General features: G+C 39.6%; 1 protein-coding gene across 4 annotated transcripts in view; it reads right to left on the minus strand.

Annotated features, from left to right (window-relative positions):
• The window catches only part of FSIP1 (fibrous sheath interacting protein 1), a 222511-nt gene that overhangs the window by 157381 nt on the left and 46906 nt on the right, over nt 1-18224 (minus strand). For all 4 annotated transcript variants that reach the window (XM_045202083.3, XM_024567316.4, XM_045202081.3 and 1 more), the window contains 2 exons: nt 16549-16673; nt 14959-15069 (listed from right to left, as the gene is read on the minus strand). In XM_045202083.3, coding sequence (XP_045058018.2) covers nt 14959-15069; nt 16549-16673 — 236 coding nt within the window. The remainder of the gene's footprint in view (nt 1-14958; nt 15070-16548; nt 16674-18224) is intronic.

Below are 18224 nucleotides of genomic sequence, written 5' to 3' on the forward strand. Positions count from 1 at the left end.
AAATTGTGGCTTTTTTGGCATGAATATTATGATTATTGCTATTCTTCAACTGTATTCCTATTTGTTCACTTTTTTTTTTAATTCAAAATCTCATACATTACTTTTCCCTTGTCTTATCCAGTTTGCCTTCCTCCTGTCCTTGCTTATCTGAGTTTGGAATTTTATTTGTTCTCCTTTGTTAGCCTGGATTCTATTCCTTACTCTTATTACTTCTCCTCCCTCTAGCCCCTCAAAATAATGTTTCTTTATGGTAGACATCTCATATTCTCTTTTCTCTTGCATATAGTATTCTTATTCTCTTTCCACCTTTATCAATCTTTGCTCAGCTACCATTGTTATTGACCCTGTTGTGGTTTTTCTGCAATTTTGTTCCCTTTGGTTCACTACTTTCTTAATTTTATTTCAACCTTCATATTATACTCTTCCCTTTTTTTATTCCATTTTGCCATCGACCTTCCCTGTTTTACTTCTGTTTTAAATTTTATTTTCTCCCTTTCTTTACCTTATTTTTATTCCTTACTCTTACTATTTCTCCTCCCTTTTCCAATCAAAATCATTTGTCTCTCCTGCAGTCATCGTATGTTCCCTTTTTCCTATCTTATAACTATCTTAATCTCTCTCCACCTTTATTAATCTTTGCTCAATAGCTGTTGATATTGCTGATGTGGTAGAGGGATATTTTTCCTGGCATAGGTTTGCCTTTCTGGATAGTATTGCCTTGTTAACTGGCACCTGTAAAACAGCATAAGATGTGGCAGTGGTTGTGAGTCCCAGTCAGCCAGCTGAAGAGAGGACCCCACCAATGAATGGGCCACCAGTAATCAAAGCCCAAGTGCAACAAGAGAATCCACATAAACTGAATAAGGGGTGACCCTAGAGCATACAGATCAGAAGATCAAAGAGACTGTAGGGCACCACTGAGCCCTACAGAACTCCTACCACAGAAATCCACCCCACAAAGACAAGCAGGCAAAGCAGAGCGACCTGAGATGCAGAAACAAACAGAGTTACTTCAGTTGGGGAGACAAAGAAATAAGCCCCAACTGAAAGGAAAGGAGGAATCCCCAGAAAATGAGCTAAATGAAATTGAGGCAAGCAATCTATCTGACAAAGAATTCAAAACAATGGTTAAAAGGATGCTCAAGGAACTCAGTGAGAACTACAAGGAACTTTATGGGAACTACAAGGAAGTTAGTGGGAACTACATCAGCATGAAAAAGGACAAAGAAACTATGAATAAGACCAGGAAGAATTGAAGAATACAATATCAGAAAAGAAAAATAAACTAAGGAATTAAAAGCAGGCTAGATGAAGCAGAGGACAGATCAGTGAGCTGGAAGACAAAGTAGAACTACCCAGAGTAACAATACAGAAAAAGACTCAAAAAGAACAAGAATTGTTTGAAGGAGATTCAGGACAACATGAAATGTAACAACATTTGCATTGTAGGAATATCAGGGGGAGAAGAAAAGGAGCAAGGGATAGAAAACCTGTTTGAAAAAATAATGACAGGAAACTTCTCTAACTTGGTGAGGGAAAAAGTCACACAAGTACAGGAAGCACAGAAGGTCCCAATCACAATGAACCCAAAAAGGCCCACTCCACAACACATCATAATTAAAATGGCAAATTTTAAAGACAAAGAGAAAATCTGAAAGGCAGCAAGGGAAAAACAGCTAGTAACATACAAAGGAGCTCTGATAAGGCTATCAGATGATTTCTCAACAGAAACACTACAAGCCACAAGGGAATGGCAAGGAATAGTCCAAGTAATGAAAAGCAAAGGCCTGCAACCAAGACTACTGTACCCAGCAAGGCTCTCATTTAAAATGGAAAACAAAATAAAGAGCTTCCCAAACCAAAAAAAAGGCTAAAAGAATATATCTCCACCAAGCCAGAACTGTAAGAGATGCTAAAGACTGCTATAAAAAGGAGAAGAAAGAGAGAGAGAGGAACACAAGTACGAAGGGAAAGAATGGCAATGAATAAGTATCTATCAATAATAACCTTAAATGCAAATCGATTAATTGCTGCAATCAAAAGACATAGGGTAGCTGAATGGATAAGAAAACATGACCCATACATAAGCTGGCTACAAGAGACCCACCTCAGAACAAAAGATCTACACAAACTGAAAGTGATGGTATTAAAAAAAAAAAAATCATTCCAAACAAACATGAAAAAAAAACTGGAGTAGCAATACTTATGTGAGACAAAACAGACTTCAAAACAAGGCCATAAAAAGAGACAAAGAAGGCCACCACATAATACTTACAGGAGTAGTCCATCAAGAAGATATAATCCCTGTTAACACATATGCACCCAACACTGGAGTACCTCAATATATAAGGAAAATTGTAGAGGACTTCAAGAAAGATATGGACAACAGCACAGTCATTATAGGAGATTTTAACAAGCCACTGTCAACAACAGATAGATCTTCCAAACAAAGGATCAACAAGGACTTTGTGGCACTAAACAACACTCTAGATCTAATAGATTTAATTGATATACACAGAACCTTTCACCCCAAAAAGGCAAGATATGCATTCTTTTCAAATGCACATGGAACATTTCAAAGACAGAGCACATGGTAGGACACCAAACAAGCCTCGTCAAATTCAAGAAAATTGAAATCCTCTCAAACATTTTCTCAGATCACACTGGCTTGAAATTAGAAACCAACCTCATGGAAAAAACTGAAAAACATTCAAATACCTGGAGACTGAATAACATGCTATTAAATAATGAATGGGTTAACAATGAGATCAAGAAGAAATCAAAGTGTCTGGAACACATGAAAATGAACACACAAAAACCCAAAATCTCTGGGATATAGCGAAGGCAGTCCTGAGACAGACACTCATAGCAATACAGGCCTACCTAAAAATGACAGAAAAATCTCAAATAAGTAACCTAACACTACATCTACAAGAACTTGAAGAATAACAACAAACAAAGCCCAGAGCGAGTAGAAAGAAGGAAATAATCAAGGTCACAGCAGAATTAAATGACACATTAACTAAAAGAACAATTCAAAGGATCAATAAATCCAGGAGCTGGTTCTTTGAAAAGAAAAACAATATTGACCTACCTTTAAACAGACTCATCAAGAAAAAAAGAGAACTATTGGAAAGTTACTGCAGGGAAGATGGTCGCAACAGGTGGGAGTGGAGTCCACTTCCCCTCAATGCCAGGGAAATACCTAGCTGATCTGAGGAGCAGAGCAAACAGCCAACAGTATTCCAGCATATATGAAGATCAGAGACCAAAGATAGAGGACATTGAAAGATCTGACGGTAAGAAGAGTGCTTAAGGACAATAAGGTCCCCAGGACCCAGGACCGCGCGGGACAAAGGCGGCAGAAGCCCCAGCCCAGGAGCAGGGACTGCTGCAGGAGTCTTGGGAGAGAGCCAGGCTGAGCTGTGAGCAGCCACGTGCTTGTTTGGACCAGGGGGGCTTGAATAGGAAGAATTTCTCAAAAAGGAAAAGAAAATAGAGGCACTCAGGGGCTAGTTAAAGAACTCTGGGCAGCAGCCGCAGCCCCTGGAGCCCCTCCCACCTCCGCCCCAGGACTGCGAGTGCAGGATAAGCAGCCCCAGTGCTCACCTGAGGCCCGGTTGCGAGCACACAGATTAGTGAACTGGGGGCCCACACCTGAAACCTCAGGTGGGAGAGCATCTGGAGCAGAGGCTAGCTGCTCCACCCACAGGCCCAAAACAGCGGACTGTGTGCGCGTGACTCAGTCCCAAAGCGGCCCCGCCCACCGGTGAGACTCTAGCCCAGGGCAGCTGGATCAGCTGGCTGGGCGCTTCCCAAGCCCAAGGTGGCTGGAGTGGCTGATCAAGGGCCTCACTGCCTGCCAGGGACCACACCTACAACGCCTACCTAACACCTGCGCACAGAGCCCTGCAGGGCCTACTCGCTCTCTAGGACAAAGGCACAACACCCAGCAGAGGGCTGCTGCAGGGCTAGGGGAGACTGCAGGCTGAACAACAGCAAAGAGTGTGGCCCAGGAAGGGAGAAAAGTGAAACCAATCCTTCCAACCACCCCCTCCCTTTGCACAGACAGGAGGACCAGCAGAACTAACCTGACCAGTTTAAAGCCAGCAGAAGATTTCTTTTTTTTTTCCCTTTCCCCCTTTCCCCTTGAATTCCTTCTTCCTTTCTTTTTTTTCCATTCCTTCTTCTTCCCATCCTTTACATTTTTTATGTCTTCTTCCTGCCTTCTTTTATCTATTTCTATGTTTTAATTTTTGTTAAAATTCCTACTTATCTTGCCTCTGATCTTTCTTTATTCCTTCTTCCTTCCTTCCTTCCTTTCCTCCTTTTCTATTTCCTTTTTCCCTCCTTCCCTTTTTTTTTTCTTCCCCCCTTTCTCTTTTTCCCACAGGTGAGACAACAAAACCTGGAGTGCTGAAAAGACTAGAGTTAGACCGTGTTACACCCATAAACATCAGCTCAAGACCAGTGAGCACAGGAGATTAAGGAGACAGCACAACTGAATCCCATTGGCATTCTACCATAGAAGTTCATACCATAAACCCAGGGAGTCAGAATAGATCAATTTAAGAAGCAGAGGCTAACAAGAAGAGTCTCACAAACAATGGGAAGACAAAGAAACAATTCCCAAATGAAAGGAAAGGAGGAAGCCTCAGAAAGAATGCCAACTGAAAAACAGGCAAGTCAACTATCAGATACTGAGTTCAAAGCAATGGTTATCAGGAAGCTCACTGAGCTCTCTGAGCTCAAAGAGAACTACCAGAAACTACAGGGAAACTACAATGAACTCACTGCAAACTATATCAACATGAAAAAGGAAATAGAAACTATCAACAAGAGCCAAGAGGAAATGAAGAATACAATTTCTGAATTGAAGAACACAGTAGAAGGAATTAAAAGCAGACTTGATGAAGCAGAAGATCGGATCAGCGAGCTGGAGGACAAAGTAGAAAAAAACACCCAGAAAGAGCAAGAAAAGGAAAAGAGGCTCAGAAAGAATAAAGAGGCAATAAGGGAAATGCAGGACAACATGAAACGTAACAATATCCGTATAATAGGAATACCAGAAGGAGAAGAAGAAGAGCAAGGGATAGAAAACCTGTTTGAAAAAGTAATGATGGAAAATTTCCCTAATCTGAGGAGAGAAAAAGTCACCCAAATCCAGGAAACACAGAGAATCCAAAGCAAGAGGAACCCAAAGAGACCCACTGCAAGACACATCATAATTAAAGTGGCAAATTTCCAAGACAAAGAGAGGATCTTAAAGGCAGCAAGGGAGAAAAAGGAAGTAACATACAAGGGAGCCCCAATAAGGTTAGCAACTGACTTCTCAATGGAAACGCTCCAAGCCAGAAGAGAATGGCAAAAAATATTCCAAGTAATGAGAACCAGAGGCCTGCAACCAAGGCTACTTTACCCAGCAAGGCTCTCAATCAAGATAGAAGGCCGAGGACAGAGGAACCAAGATGGCGGCGTAGGTAGACACACTGCGCCTCCTCGCACAACCAGAACTGACAGAGAATCGAATGGCAAGGGGGTCCGACACCAAGGAAATAGAAAATAAACATTCATCCAGACTGGTAGGAGGGGCGGAGACGGGCACCGGGGTGGAGAGGACTCGTGTGGCTGTGGCGGGACTGAGATAGGCGGAGTGTGGGACAAATGGCGCAGGCAGTCCGAGCACTAGCAGACCCTGCGGCCCCACATTTGCACAGATAAACCCAGAGGGCCGGACTCAGAGTGGCGGAGAACGGGGCAGGCAGAGTGGCGGGTAGCACCCTGCGGCACCACATTCGCCCACAGATAAACCGGACGAACGGCGGGCATCGAAGCGGACCGAGCAACCCAGGGCTCCAGCTCGGGGAAATAAAGCCTCAAACCTCTGATTGAAAGCGCCCCTGGGGGTTGGGATGGCAGCAGGAGAGGCTCCCAGCCTCACAGGAGAGGTTGTTGGAGAGACCCACAGGGGCCTAGAGTGTGCACAGGCCCACCCACTGGGGAACCAGCACCAGAGTGGCCCAGTTTGATTGTGGGAAGCAGAGTGAAACATTGGAGTCCAGTGGAGAGTGGAGGGGGCACCATTGCTCCCACTCGGTCCCTCCCCCACTTACAGCATCACAGCGCAGCCACCAGCATTACCCCGCCCTGGTGAACACCTAAGGCTCCGCCCCTTAAAGTAACAGATGCGCCAAGACAAACCAAAAAAAAAAAAAAAAAGGCCCAAAGACAGAACACTTCAAAGATCCAGAAAAAATACAACTAAGCGAGGAAGAGATAGCCAACCTATTGGATGCACAGTTCAAAGCACTGGTTATCAACATGCTCAGAGAATTGGTTGAATCTGTTCGAAAAACAGATGAAAAAATGAAGCCTATGCTAAGAGAAACAAAGGAAAATGTACAGGGAACCAATAGTGATGAGAAGGAAACTAACTGGGACTCAAATCAATGGTATGGACCAGAAGGAAGAAACAAACATCCAACCAGAAAAGAATGAAGAAACAACAACTTGGAAAAATGAGGAGAGACTTAGGAACCTCCAGGACACCTTGAAACGTTCCAACATCCGAATTATAGGGGTGCCAGAAGGAGAACAGGAAGAACAAAAAATTGAAAACGTATTTGAACAAATAATGGAGAACTTCCCCGATCTGGCAAAGGAAATAGACTTCTGGGAAGTCCAGGAAGCTCAGAGAGTCCCAAAGAAGCTGGACCCAAGGAGGAACACAACAAGGCACATCATAATTACATTACCCAAGATTAAACGCAAGGACCTACATCCAAGATTACTGTATCCAGCAAAGCTATCATTTAGAATGGAAGGGAAGATAAAGTGCTTCTCAGATAAGGTCAAGTTAAAGAAGCTCATCATCACCAAGCCCTTATTATATGAAATGTTAAAGGGAGTTACCTAAGAAAAAGAAGATCAAAAATAGGAACAGTAAAAATGACAGCAAACTCACAGTTATTAACGGCCACACATAAAACAAAAATGAGAGCAAACTAGGCAAACAACTAGAACATGAGCGTTGTCAATAAGGGAGTGGGAGGGGGAGAGGGGGGTAAAGGTACAGAGAATAAGTAGCATAGATGATAGGTGGAAAATAGACAGGGGGAGGGTAAAAATAGTGTAGGAAATGTAGAAGCCAAAGAACTTATAAGTATGACCCATGGACATGAACTATGGGGGGGGGAATGTGGGAGGGAGGGGGGTGGGCAGGATGGAGTGGAGTGGGGGGGAGAAATGGGACAACTGTAATAGCATAATCAATAAATATATTTTTTAAAAAAAGATAGAAGGCCAATAAAGAGTTTCCCAGACAAAAGAAGTCTAAAAGAATACACTTCCACCAAGCCAGCTCTGCAAGAGATGCTAAAGAGACTGCTTTAAGGAAAGGAAGGAAAAGAGAAAGACAGAGGAACACAGGTAGGATTAAAGGTAATGAATAACTACCTATCGATAATAACCTTAAACGTAAATGGATTAAATGCTCCAATCAAAAGACATAGAATAGCTGAATGGATAAGAAAACATGACCCACACATATGCTGCCTACAAGAGACCCATCTCAGGACAAAAGACTTATACAGACTGAAAGTGAAGGGCTGGAAACAAAATTTCCAAGCAAACGGACAGGAAAAAAAAGCAGGAGTAGCAATACTGACATCAGACAAAATAGACTTCCAAAGAAGGGCCATAGACACCCAGAAGGTCACTTCATAATACTCAAAGGAGGAATCCACCAAGAAGACATAAACATTGTAAATATATATGCACCCAACATAGGAGCACCCAAATACATTAAGAAAATCTTGGAGGACTTCAAGAAAGATATTGACAGCAACACAATTATAGTAGGGGATTTTAACACCCCACTATCAAAAATGGACAGGTCTTCCAGACAAAATATCAACAAGGATATTGTGTCACTTAACAATACCCTAGAGGAAATGGACTTCACTGATATCTATAGAGCTTTTCATCCCAAAGAAGCAAAATACACATTCTTTTCAAGTGTACATGGAACTTTATCAAAGATAGACCACATGATAGGACACAAAGCAAGCCTCAACAAATTCAAGAAAATTGAAATCATATCAAGCATTTTCTCTGACCACAAGGGACTGAAACTAGAAACCAACCCCAAAGGAAAAAACCCAAAACACTCAAATCATGGAGACTGAATAGCATGCTATTAAACAATGAATGGGTCAAGAACGAGATTAGGGAAGAAATCAAAAACTTTCTGGAAACAAATGAAAATGAACTCACAACAACCCAAAACCTATGGGACACAGCAAAGGCAGTCCTGAGAGGGAAGTTCATAGCAATACAGGCCTACCTTAAAAAGATAGAAACATTTCAAACAAACAACCTAACCCTACGCCTACAAGAACTGGAGGAACAACAACAAAGACAGCCCAGAGCAAGCAGAAGGAAGGAAATAACCAAGATTAGAGCAGAACTAAATGACATAGAGACTAAAAGCACAATTCTAAGGATCAATGAATCCAGGAGCTGGTTCTTTGAAAAGATAAACAAAATCGACAAGCCTTTAAGTAGGCTCATCAAGAAAAAAAAGAGAGAGGATCCAAATAAACACAATTAGAAATGAAAGAGGAGAGATTACAACTGACACCACAGAAATACAAAGGATTGTAAGAAATTACTATGAAGAACTGTATGCCAAGAAATTTGAAAACCTAGGTGAAATGGACACATTTCTAGAAAAATATAATCTTCCAAAACTGAATGAAGAAGCAGAAAACCTGAACAGACCAATAACAGCAGAGGAAATGGAAGCAGTCATCAAAAAACTACCAACACACAAAAGCCCTGGACCAGATGGTTTCACAGGAGAATTCTACAAAGCATTTAAGGAAGAGCTAACCCTTATCCTTCACAGACTATTCGAAAAAATCCAAACTTATGGAAGACTCCCAAACTCGTTTTATGAGGCCAGCATCATCCTAATCCCAAAACCAGATAAAGACACAACGAAGAAAGAAAACTTCAGGCCAATATCTCTGATGAACATAGATGCTAAAATTCTCAACAAAATATTGGCAAACTGCATCCAGCAATACATTAAAAAGATCATCCACCATGACCAAGTGGGATTCATCCCAGGGATGCAAGGATGGTACAATATTCGCAAATCAATAAACATAATACATCACATCAACAACAGCAAAGACAAAAATCACATGATCATATCAATAGATGCAGAAAAAGCATTTGATAAGGTACAGCACCCATTTCTGATAAAAACACTCAGCAAAGTGGGAATAGAGGGAGCATTCCTCAACATAATAAAGGCCATATATGAGAGACCTACAGCCAACATCATACTCAATGGACAAAAACTTAGAGCTTTCCCACTAAGATCAGGAACAAGACAAGGATGCCCTCTCTCACCACTCCTATTCAACATAGTATTGGAAGTCCTAGCCACAGCAATCAGACCTGAAAAAGCAATAAAAGGCATCCAAATTGGGAAGGAGGAAATGAAACTGTCACTGTTTGCAGATGACATGATAGTGTACATGGAAAATCCTATAGACTCCACCAAAAAACTACTCGGCCTAATAAATGAATTTGGCAAAACAGCTGGATACAAAGTCAATACTCGAAAATCAAAGGCATTCCTGTACACCAACAATGAAACTGCAGAAACAGAAATCAGTAAAAAAATCCCATTTGATATAGCAACAAGAAAAATCAAGTACCTAGGAATAAACCTAACCAAGGAGGTAAAAGACCTGTACTCGGAAAACTACACAACATTGAAGAAAGAAATTAAGGAAGACACAAACAAATGGAAGCATGTACCATGCTCATGGATTGGAAGAATTAACATCATCAAAATGGCCATACTACCCAAAGCAATTTATAGATTCAATGCAATCCCTATGAGAGTACCCATGACATATTTCACAGATATAGAACGAACATTTCAGAAATTTATATGGAACCATAAACGACCCCGAATAGCTGCAGCAATTTTAAGAAAGAAGAACAAAGCAGGAGGGATCACAATACCTGATATCAAACTGTATTACAAGGCCACTGTAATCAAAACAGCCTGCTACTGGCATAAAAACAGGCACATAGACCAATGGAACAGAACAGAGAGCCCAGAAATAAACTCAAGTCTTTACGGTCAATTAATATTTGACAAAGGAGGCAGGAGCATAAAATGGAGCAAAAACAGCCTCTTCAACAGATGGTGTTGGGAGATCTGGACAGCTACATGCAAAAAAATGAAACTCGATCACCAACTTACTCCATACCCAAAAATAAACTCAAGATGGATAAAAGACTTAAATGTAAGTCGTAACACCATAAAAGTCCTTGAGGAAAACATTGGCAGGAAAATCTCAGACATTCCACGCAGCAACATCCTCACAGACACATCCCCTAAAGCAAGGGACATAAAGGAAAGAATAAACAAATGGGACCTCATCAAAATAAAAAGCTTCTGCAAGGCTAAAGAAAATAGCACCAAATTACAAAGAGAACCAACAGTATGGGAAAACATATTTGCCAATGATGCCTCAGACAAGGGCCTGATCTCCAAAATATATAAAGAACTCACACGACTGCACTCCAGGAAGACAAACAACCCAATTAAAAAATGGGCAAAGGACTTGAACAGACACCTCTCCAAGGAAGACATACAGAGGGCCCAGAGACATATGAAAAGATGCTCAGCATCACTAGCCATCAGAGAGATGCAAATTAAAACCACAATGAGGTACCATCTCACACCAGTCAGAGTGGCCAGCATAAACAAATCCACAAACAAATGTTGGAGAGGATGCGGAGAAAAGGGAACCCTAGTGCACTGTTGGTGGGAATGCAGACTGGTGCGGCCACTGTGGAAAACAGTATGGAATTTCCTCAGAAAACTAAAAATGGAACTGCCCTTTGACCCAGCAATTCCGCTGCTGGGATTATACCCTAAGAACCCTGAAACACCAATCCAAAAGAACCTGTGCACCCCGATGTTCATAGCAGCACAATTTACAATAGCCAAGTACTGGAAGCAACCTAAGTGCCCATCAGCAAATGAGTGGATCCAAAAACTATGGCATATTTACACAATGGAATTCTATGCAGCAGAGAGAAAGAAGGAGCTTATACCCTTTGCAACAGCATGGATGAAACTGGAGAGCATTATGCTAAGTGAAATAAGCCAGGCGGTGAGGGACAAATACCATATGATCTCACCTTTAACTGGAACATAATCAACAAAAGAAAAAAGCAAACAAAATACAACCGGAGACATTGAGGGGGGGAACAGTCTAGCAGTGGCCAGGGGGGAGTGGGTTGGGGACAGTGGGAAGAGGGGATTGCAGGAACTATTATAAAGGACACATGGACAAAATCGGGGGGGATAGTGGGGGTGGGGGAGGGAGGTGGGTTCAGCTGGGGTGGGGGGAAGGGAAGGGGAGAAAAGGCATACAACTGTAATTGAATAACAATAAAAAATTAATTAATTAATTAAAAAAAGAGGATGCAAATTAATAAAATCAGAAATGAAAGAGGATACCACAGATATACCAAGGATTTTAAGAAATTACTACTGTTTGCCAAGAAATTGGACAACCATTTGCCAAGATATTGGACAACCATTTGCCAAGATATTGGACAATCTGGATAAATGGATAAATTTCTAGAAACATATAATCTTCCAAAATTGAATCGGAAAGAAGCAGAAAGCCTCAACAGACAGCAACAACTAGTGAAATTAAAGCAGCCATCAAAAACTCCCAGACACAAAAGCCCTGAACCAGTGGTTCACAGGTGAATTTTACCAAACATTTAAGGAAGAACTAACACCTATCCTTCTCGAACTATTCCAGAAAGTTCAAGAAGAGGGAAGACTCCAAAACTCTTTTTGCAAGGCCAGTATCATCCTAATTCCAAAACCAGGTAAAAACACAACAAAGAAAGGAAACTACAGGCCAGTATCTCTGATGAACATAGATGCTAAAATCCTCAACAAAATACTGGCCATCCAGACACAGCAATACATTAAAAAGATCATACACAATGATCAAGTGGAATTCATCCCAGGAGTGCAAGGATGGTATGATATTCACAAATAAATAAACATAATATGCCACATAAACAAAATGAAAGACAAAAATCACATGATCATATCAACAGATGCTATATTTTATCAAAAACATTTGATAATATCAAGCACCCAGTTATGATTAAAACACTCAGATGGGATTAGAAGTGCACACCTCAACACAATAAAAGCCACATACAAGAAACAGGTAAAAACTAAAAGTTTTCCCCTTAAGATCAGGAACAAGACACGAGGGTCTGCTTTCCCCACTCTTATTTAACATAGTACTGGAAGTTCTAGTTATAGCAATCAGACAAGAAAAAGAAACATCTAAATTGGACAGGAGGAAGTAAAACCGTCATTGTTTGCAGACAACATAATAGTGCACGTGGAAAATCCTGTAGTCTCCACCAAAAACTATTCGACCTAATAAGTGAATTTGGCAAAATAGTGGGATTCAAAGTCAATATTCAGAAATAGAGGGCATTTTTGCACATCAACAATGAAATATCAGAAACAGAAACTAGGGGAAAATTCTTGACCTAATAAATGAATTTGGCAAAACAGCTGGATACAAAGTCAATACTCAGAATCAAAGGCATTCCTGTATACCAACAACAAAACTGCAGAAACAGAAATCAGGAAAAAAATCCCATTTGATATAGCAACAAGAAAAATAAAATACCTAGGAATAAATTTAACCAAGGTGGTAAAAGATCTGTACTCAGTAAACTACAGAATACTGAAGAAAGAAGTTAAGGAAGATACAAATAAATGGAAGCATATACTGTGTTCATGGATTGGAAGAATTAACATCATTAAAATGTCCATGCTACCCAAAGCAATCTATAGATTCAACACAATCCCTATGAAAATGCGAATGGCATATTTCACAGACATAGAACAAATATTTCAAAAATTTATATGGAACCAAAAATGACCCCAAATAGCCTCAGCAATCTTGAGAAAGGAGAATGAAGTAGGAGGGATCACAATACCTGATATTAAACTATACTACAAGGCCACTATAATCAGTACAGTCTGTTACTGGCATAAGAACAGACACATAGATCAATGGAACATAATAGAGAACCTAGAAATAAACCCAAATCTCTATGGTCAAGTCATATTTGACAAAGGTGGTGTGAGCATACAATGGAGTAGATAGCCCCTTCAACAAATGATGTTGGTAGAACAGGACGGTACATGCAAAGAAAATGAAACTAGACCACCAACCTACACCATACAGCAGAATAAACTCAAAATGGATAAAAGACTTAAATATAAGTTGTGACACCATAAAAGTCCTAGAGGAGAACATAAGCAGGAAAATTTCAGATATCCCATATAGGCAGAAATTTCAGATTTTGCTGATATATCTCCTAGGGCTAGAAAATAAAGGAAAAAATTAACAAATGGGAGTACATCAAACTAAAAAGCTTCTGCATAGCTAAAGAAACCATCATCAAAATGGAAAGGGAACTGACCATATGGGAGAACATACTTGCCAATGATACACTGGATCAGGATTTGATCTCCAAAATATATAAAGAACTCGCACAACTCAATACCAGGAAGATAAATATTCCAATTAAAAAATGGGCAAAGGACCTGAATAGGCACTTCTCCAAGGAGGACATAGAGAGGGCCCATAGACATATGAAAAGATGCTCAACATCACTAGCCATCAGAGAGATGCAAATCACAATGAGATACCACCTCACACCGGTCAGAATGACCATCATTAACAAATCAACAAACAACAAGTGCTAGCAAGGATGTGGAGAAAAGGGAACCCTAGTGCACTATTGGTGGTAATGCAGACTAGTGCATCCAGTGTGAAAACAGTATGAAATTTCCTCAAAAACCTAAAACTGTCTTTTGACCCAGTGATACAGCTGCTGGGATATACCCTAAGAATCCCAAATCACAAATTCAGAAGAACTTATGCACCCCTACATTCATAGCAGTGCTATTTACAATAGCCAAGTACTGGAAGCAGCCTAAGTACCCATCAGTAAATGAATGGATCAAAATACTGTGGAAGAGTACACAGCAAAAAGGAAAAAGGAACTCCCACCTTTTTCAACAGCATAGATGGAACTGGAGACTATTATGCTAAGTGAAATAAACCAGTCAGTGAAAGACAAATACCATATGACATCACCTCGAGGAATCTAATGAACAAAATTAACTAATGAACAAAATAGAACCACAGGCATGGAAACATGGAACAGAATGAAAGTGACCAGGGTGGGGGGTGGATAATGGTGGAAAGAAGGGGAAGGGACTAGATAAAACACATGTATGAATGACCCACAAACATGGACAACAGTGTGGGAATTGACTGTGGAAGCGGGAAGTGGGATGGGTGGAGGAGGGAAAAATTGGGACAACTATAATAGAATAACAATAAAAAGATGAGTTTAAACAAAGAATGTCAATAATGAATTGACCAAGAGTAAATTTGAAAACTTCAGTAAAAATAAATCTGTAGCTCTGGCTGGTGTAGCTCGGTGGTTTGAGTGTCAGCCTATGAACCCAAGGGTCATGAGTTCAATTCCCAGTCAGGACACATGCCTGGGTTACAGGCCAGGTCTCCAGTTGGGGACATGCTAGAGGCAACCACACATTGATGTTTCTCTCCCTCTCTTTCTCTCTCCCTTCACCTCTCTCTGGAGGGGAAAATAAATAAATAAAATTTTATAAATAATTGAATGAATACATAAATTTGTAAAACAGGACTTTTTAAAGTCAGAGAACATTATTTCATAATTTAAAAAATAATTATTTATTTATACTAATAAGTCAATAACATGATAAAAATAAATATTAAGAAGCGTAGAGATCATTGAACATCAGAGTTTACATACCTCAGAACTGGACAGCCCAGAATCTCTATCATCTAAGTCCTTCAAAAGTTCAGCCAGCCTTTTCTTCTCTCTATCAATCATAACTACTGGTTTTCCTGAATTCTTGGCCAACTACAGAATGCATTAATGAAAAATATTAAAAACTCAAAGCACTTCATCATTCAGAAAAATGAAAATGAAACCTGAGGTTTCTATAGTACAGATACACAAAGGTAAAATTTGTGAAATTGGGCATTTTTCATTTACCAGGTAATTTCATTTTACATCAGATTTTTGGTGTAGGTCCATTCTCCAAGCAAATACATTTCCACTGTAAGCAGGCCCTCCTATTAACCATTTAACAAACATTTTATTTGAAAAAGAAAATAAAACACAAACAGTTTTCAAACCTCTCTTTATATTATAGCAATGCGAAAACATACTTGCTGGGACATTTGGAGAGAATCTTCTTGCCACTTCCTGTGTGGCATATATCCACTAAATGAAATTGCTTTTAAACCTCAAGAATATCATATCAGGAGTTTAAATAAAGAATTAGTTACTATTGTTAAGAGGGAAGTCTATGGTGGAGCTGCTGTGTCACCAAGAGCTTGGATATGGGAAAAACATGACTGCTCTGGCAAAGACAGTAAGACAACATACAATGGGCTAACATGAAGAGACCATTCACGTTGGGAAAGGTTTCTTTCAGGTTACAGGAACATGAAGCAAAGAAAAATCAAGAGCCCCAGACTCCAGTTCTGACAGGAGCAGGCTGACCCATGAATCCAGTCTGCATGGAAATGACATGCCAATTGTGGGAAAAGGATCAGGCTTCAACTGTGAAAAATTATTTAATTTTCTTCTCTTGTTAACACTTCACACGCACCAATGTAGTTTTCTAATGACCTGACTGCCTCAGTGGTTTGCCACGAGCCTTCTATCCACTGCACTTACATTTCTTGCTATAAATTAATTAATTAGCATTCTGGTCTAATAGAGGAGCCTCTGTGCCCTTGGTTAATCTGAGTCTGCATAACAACAAACCAAGTGAGGCTGCAGGGCCTGTAAGACTAAGGTCAGGCCTTGAAGCAGGGAGCTAATAAAGACAAGTGACAAGTGAAGGGCTGCCAGGAGGTTCAGTTGAGTGCGGCTGGGTAGGGATGTGAGGAACAACCAGTTGGCCTCTCCAGCTCTGCCAGGAGCATTTTCCATTCAAATTTCCAAGTGCACCAGCTATAAAACCTGTCTCATTACTCTAAAAAAACCAATGTTACTAACATGCAATTTAAAATCTGGTAAATATGTTCCAAAACTCTTATCTAAATAAGTGTCTTTCAGATTACAGGAGCAAAATTCATTTCTGGGTAATAAAATAAATGTACTGAGTTGAAGCTATCATTTTTAAAGGGGTAGGATAGGAAAGAGTAAGATTGAACAGAAAATAGTGAAGTATTGGTTCATAAAACTTTTCACTCAGTTATAAATGCTGTTTATATATACATGTATCACAAACAAAAAAATATGTAAAGACACTGAACACAACTATTTCCATTTTCAGAACTTATTTGGTCCACATTATGGCTCTAAATTCCTAAGTACATACCATACCTCAATATTTCGCTTAATAAAATCCCGGCTGTGTTTACACCTGAGCTCAATCTTTTCTGTATTTGAGAAAGGTCTGTTTTCTGCTTGGATCAATGGCTCATTTCTTTCCACATCACAGGTAAAATCTAAATTTTAAAAAGTTCAAAATTTTTTCATAATTATAATTGTCCATTATGCAAAATTTTTACCTTAAGCATATATTAAAATACATAAGAAGTAAAATACACATAGAAGAACTTCCAAATTCCAGATCCAGAAACCTAATACATAGAGATTTATTCTCAAATAGATAAACGTGCTACATAATTTACAATGGAGTTCTCATAAAACTTCTGTTATTCATTATCACGTATCAAACTTCTTGCTATTGATTCCTTTGGAATCACGGGGCATATGAAAAAAACTGCAGGGGATACATGTGAAGGAGAAATCTCTAACGTTATGGGAATTTTAAAATATATTTTATTTCAGTCTTTATATGAACCAGAACTTTCCCTAAAGACTAGATTCTTTACTAATTTGTCATCACCCTTTCTGAACAATAAACTTTTTGTTCAAACCTGTCTTTTAAGCAAGGATGGGCATAGGTGTCCTGGGTGTCCTACGTCCCATCTGCACACACCCCTGGGCCCACCCTAGTGTTGTCAGTTTTCTCCTCCTTTGAATGGAGGCTTAAGTCAACTCTGAGTTGTTCAGACACTAAGTGCTCAAGACAAGGGTAAGAAAAATACATGTGGACTCTTATTCCCTTTGTTAAATATCTCATTTTCACTATAGTCATATTTAAAGCATTTAAAACAAGCTCATGTGAAATCCTCATTAATGTTTTAAAACTATGCATAAAGAAGAGTGTTCTTAAATGACAAATGGAGCTCACCCTACAAAATAGGATAAGTTGCCACATTAAAGTCCAGAAGAGAGAAACAACAGCCAGCAGCTCAGTCCAGACAAGGTTTACTTAAAAGTTATCTTTGTTTTATAAGAGAGGTTGTCTCAGTAAAAAGGATTCAGGATATCTGTAGCTAATTATCCCTGACTCAATAAAAATTTAATAATTAAACAATAAATTTTGATAATAGCTGGAAAGAACCAGGAAAGAGTAAAATCTCTAGATTTAAATTCTTTTAAAACAAAAATAAATTTGAGTTAGAAAAGTTTTACTCAAATATAAGTTATAAGTTTCAAGACAAATAAATCTGTGCTTTATAATTGGGGTTTTATTTTCTAATCAATAACATAATTTTTTTAAACAACTAATAATAGTTAAAGTAGGATTCACTTTTTCGATGAGTGACCTCCTTCGATATAAAATATATAACTTTCACCATAATCCAAGTTGTAAATAGTCTTTTGAGTTGAAATATGAGGTTCATTCATTCAGCTGAAGTTTCAAATACTCTTAAACAACGCGACATTAAAGTAACTCAAATTAAATGCATCCGCGTCTACATCTGTAAGATTTCCTTCACAATATACTTTCAATAAGTTGTAGAAGAAAAACATTGGATTGTCTTGTCACAACCGTCTCACTAGAAACATCCTCTTCCCCCCACGCTGGCAGTGATCCATGGGAGTGATCCATGGGAGAAGCCGGCATGTTCCTGGAGCGGCCCCCACCCACGCTGTCTGGACCAGAGGTGGGCCCCTAACCCAAGCTGGATCAGTTGGTCTGCAAC

This window comes from Desmodus rotundus, chromosome 7 (assembly GCF_022682495.2).
Source record: "Desmodus rotundus isolate HL8 chromosome 7, HLdesRot8A.1, whole genome shotgun sequence".
Classification (NCBI taxonomy): domain Eukaryota; kingdom Metazoa; phylum Chordata; class Mammalia; order Chiroptera; family Phyllostomidae; genus Desmodus; species Desmodus rotundus.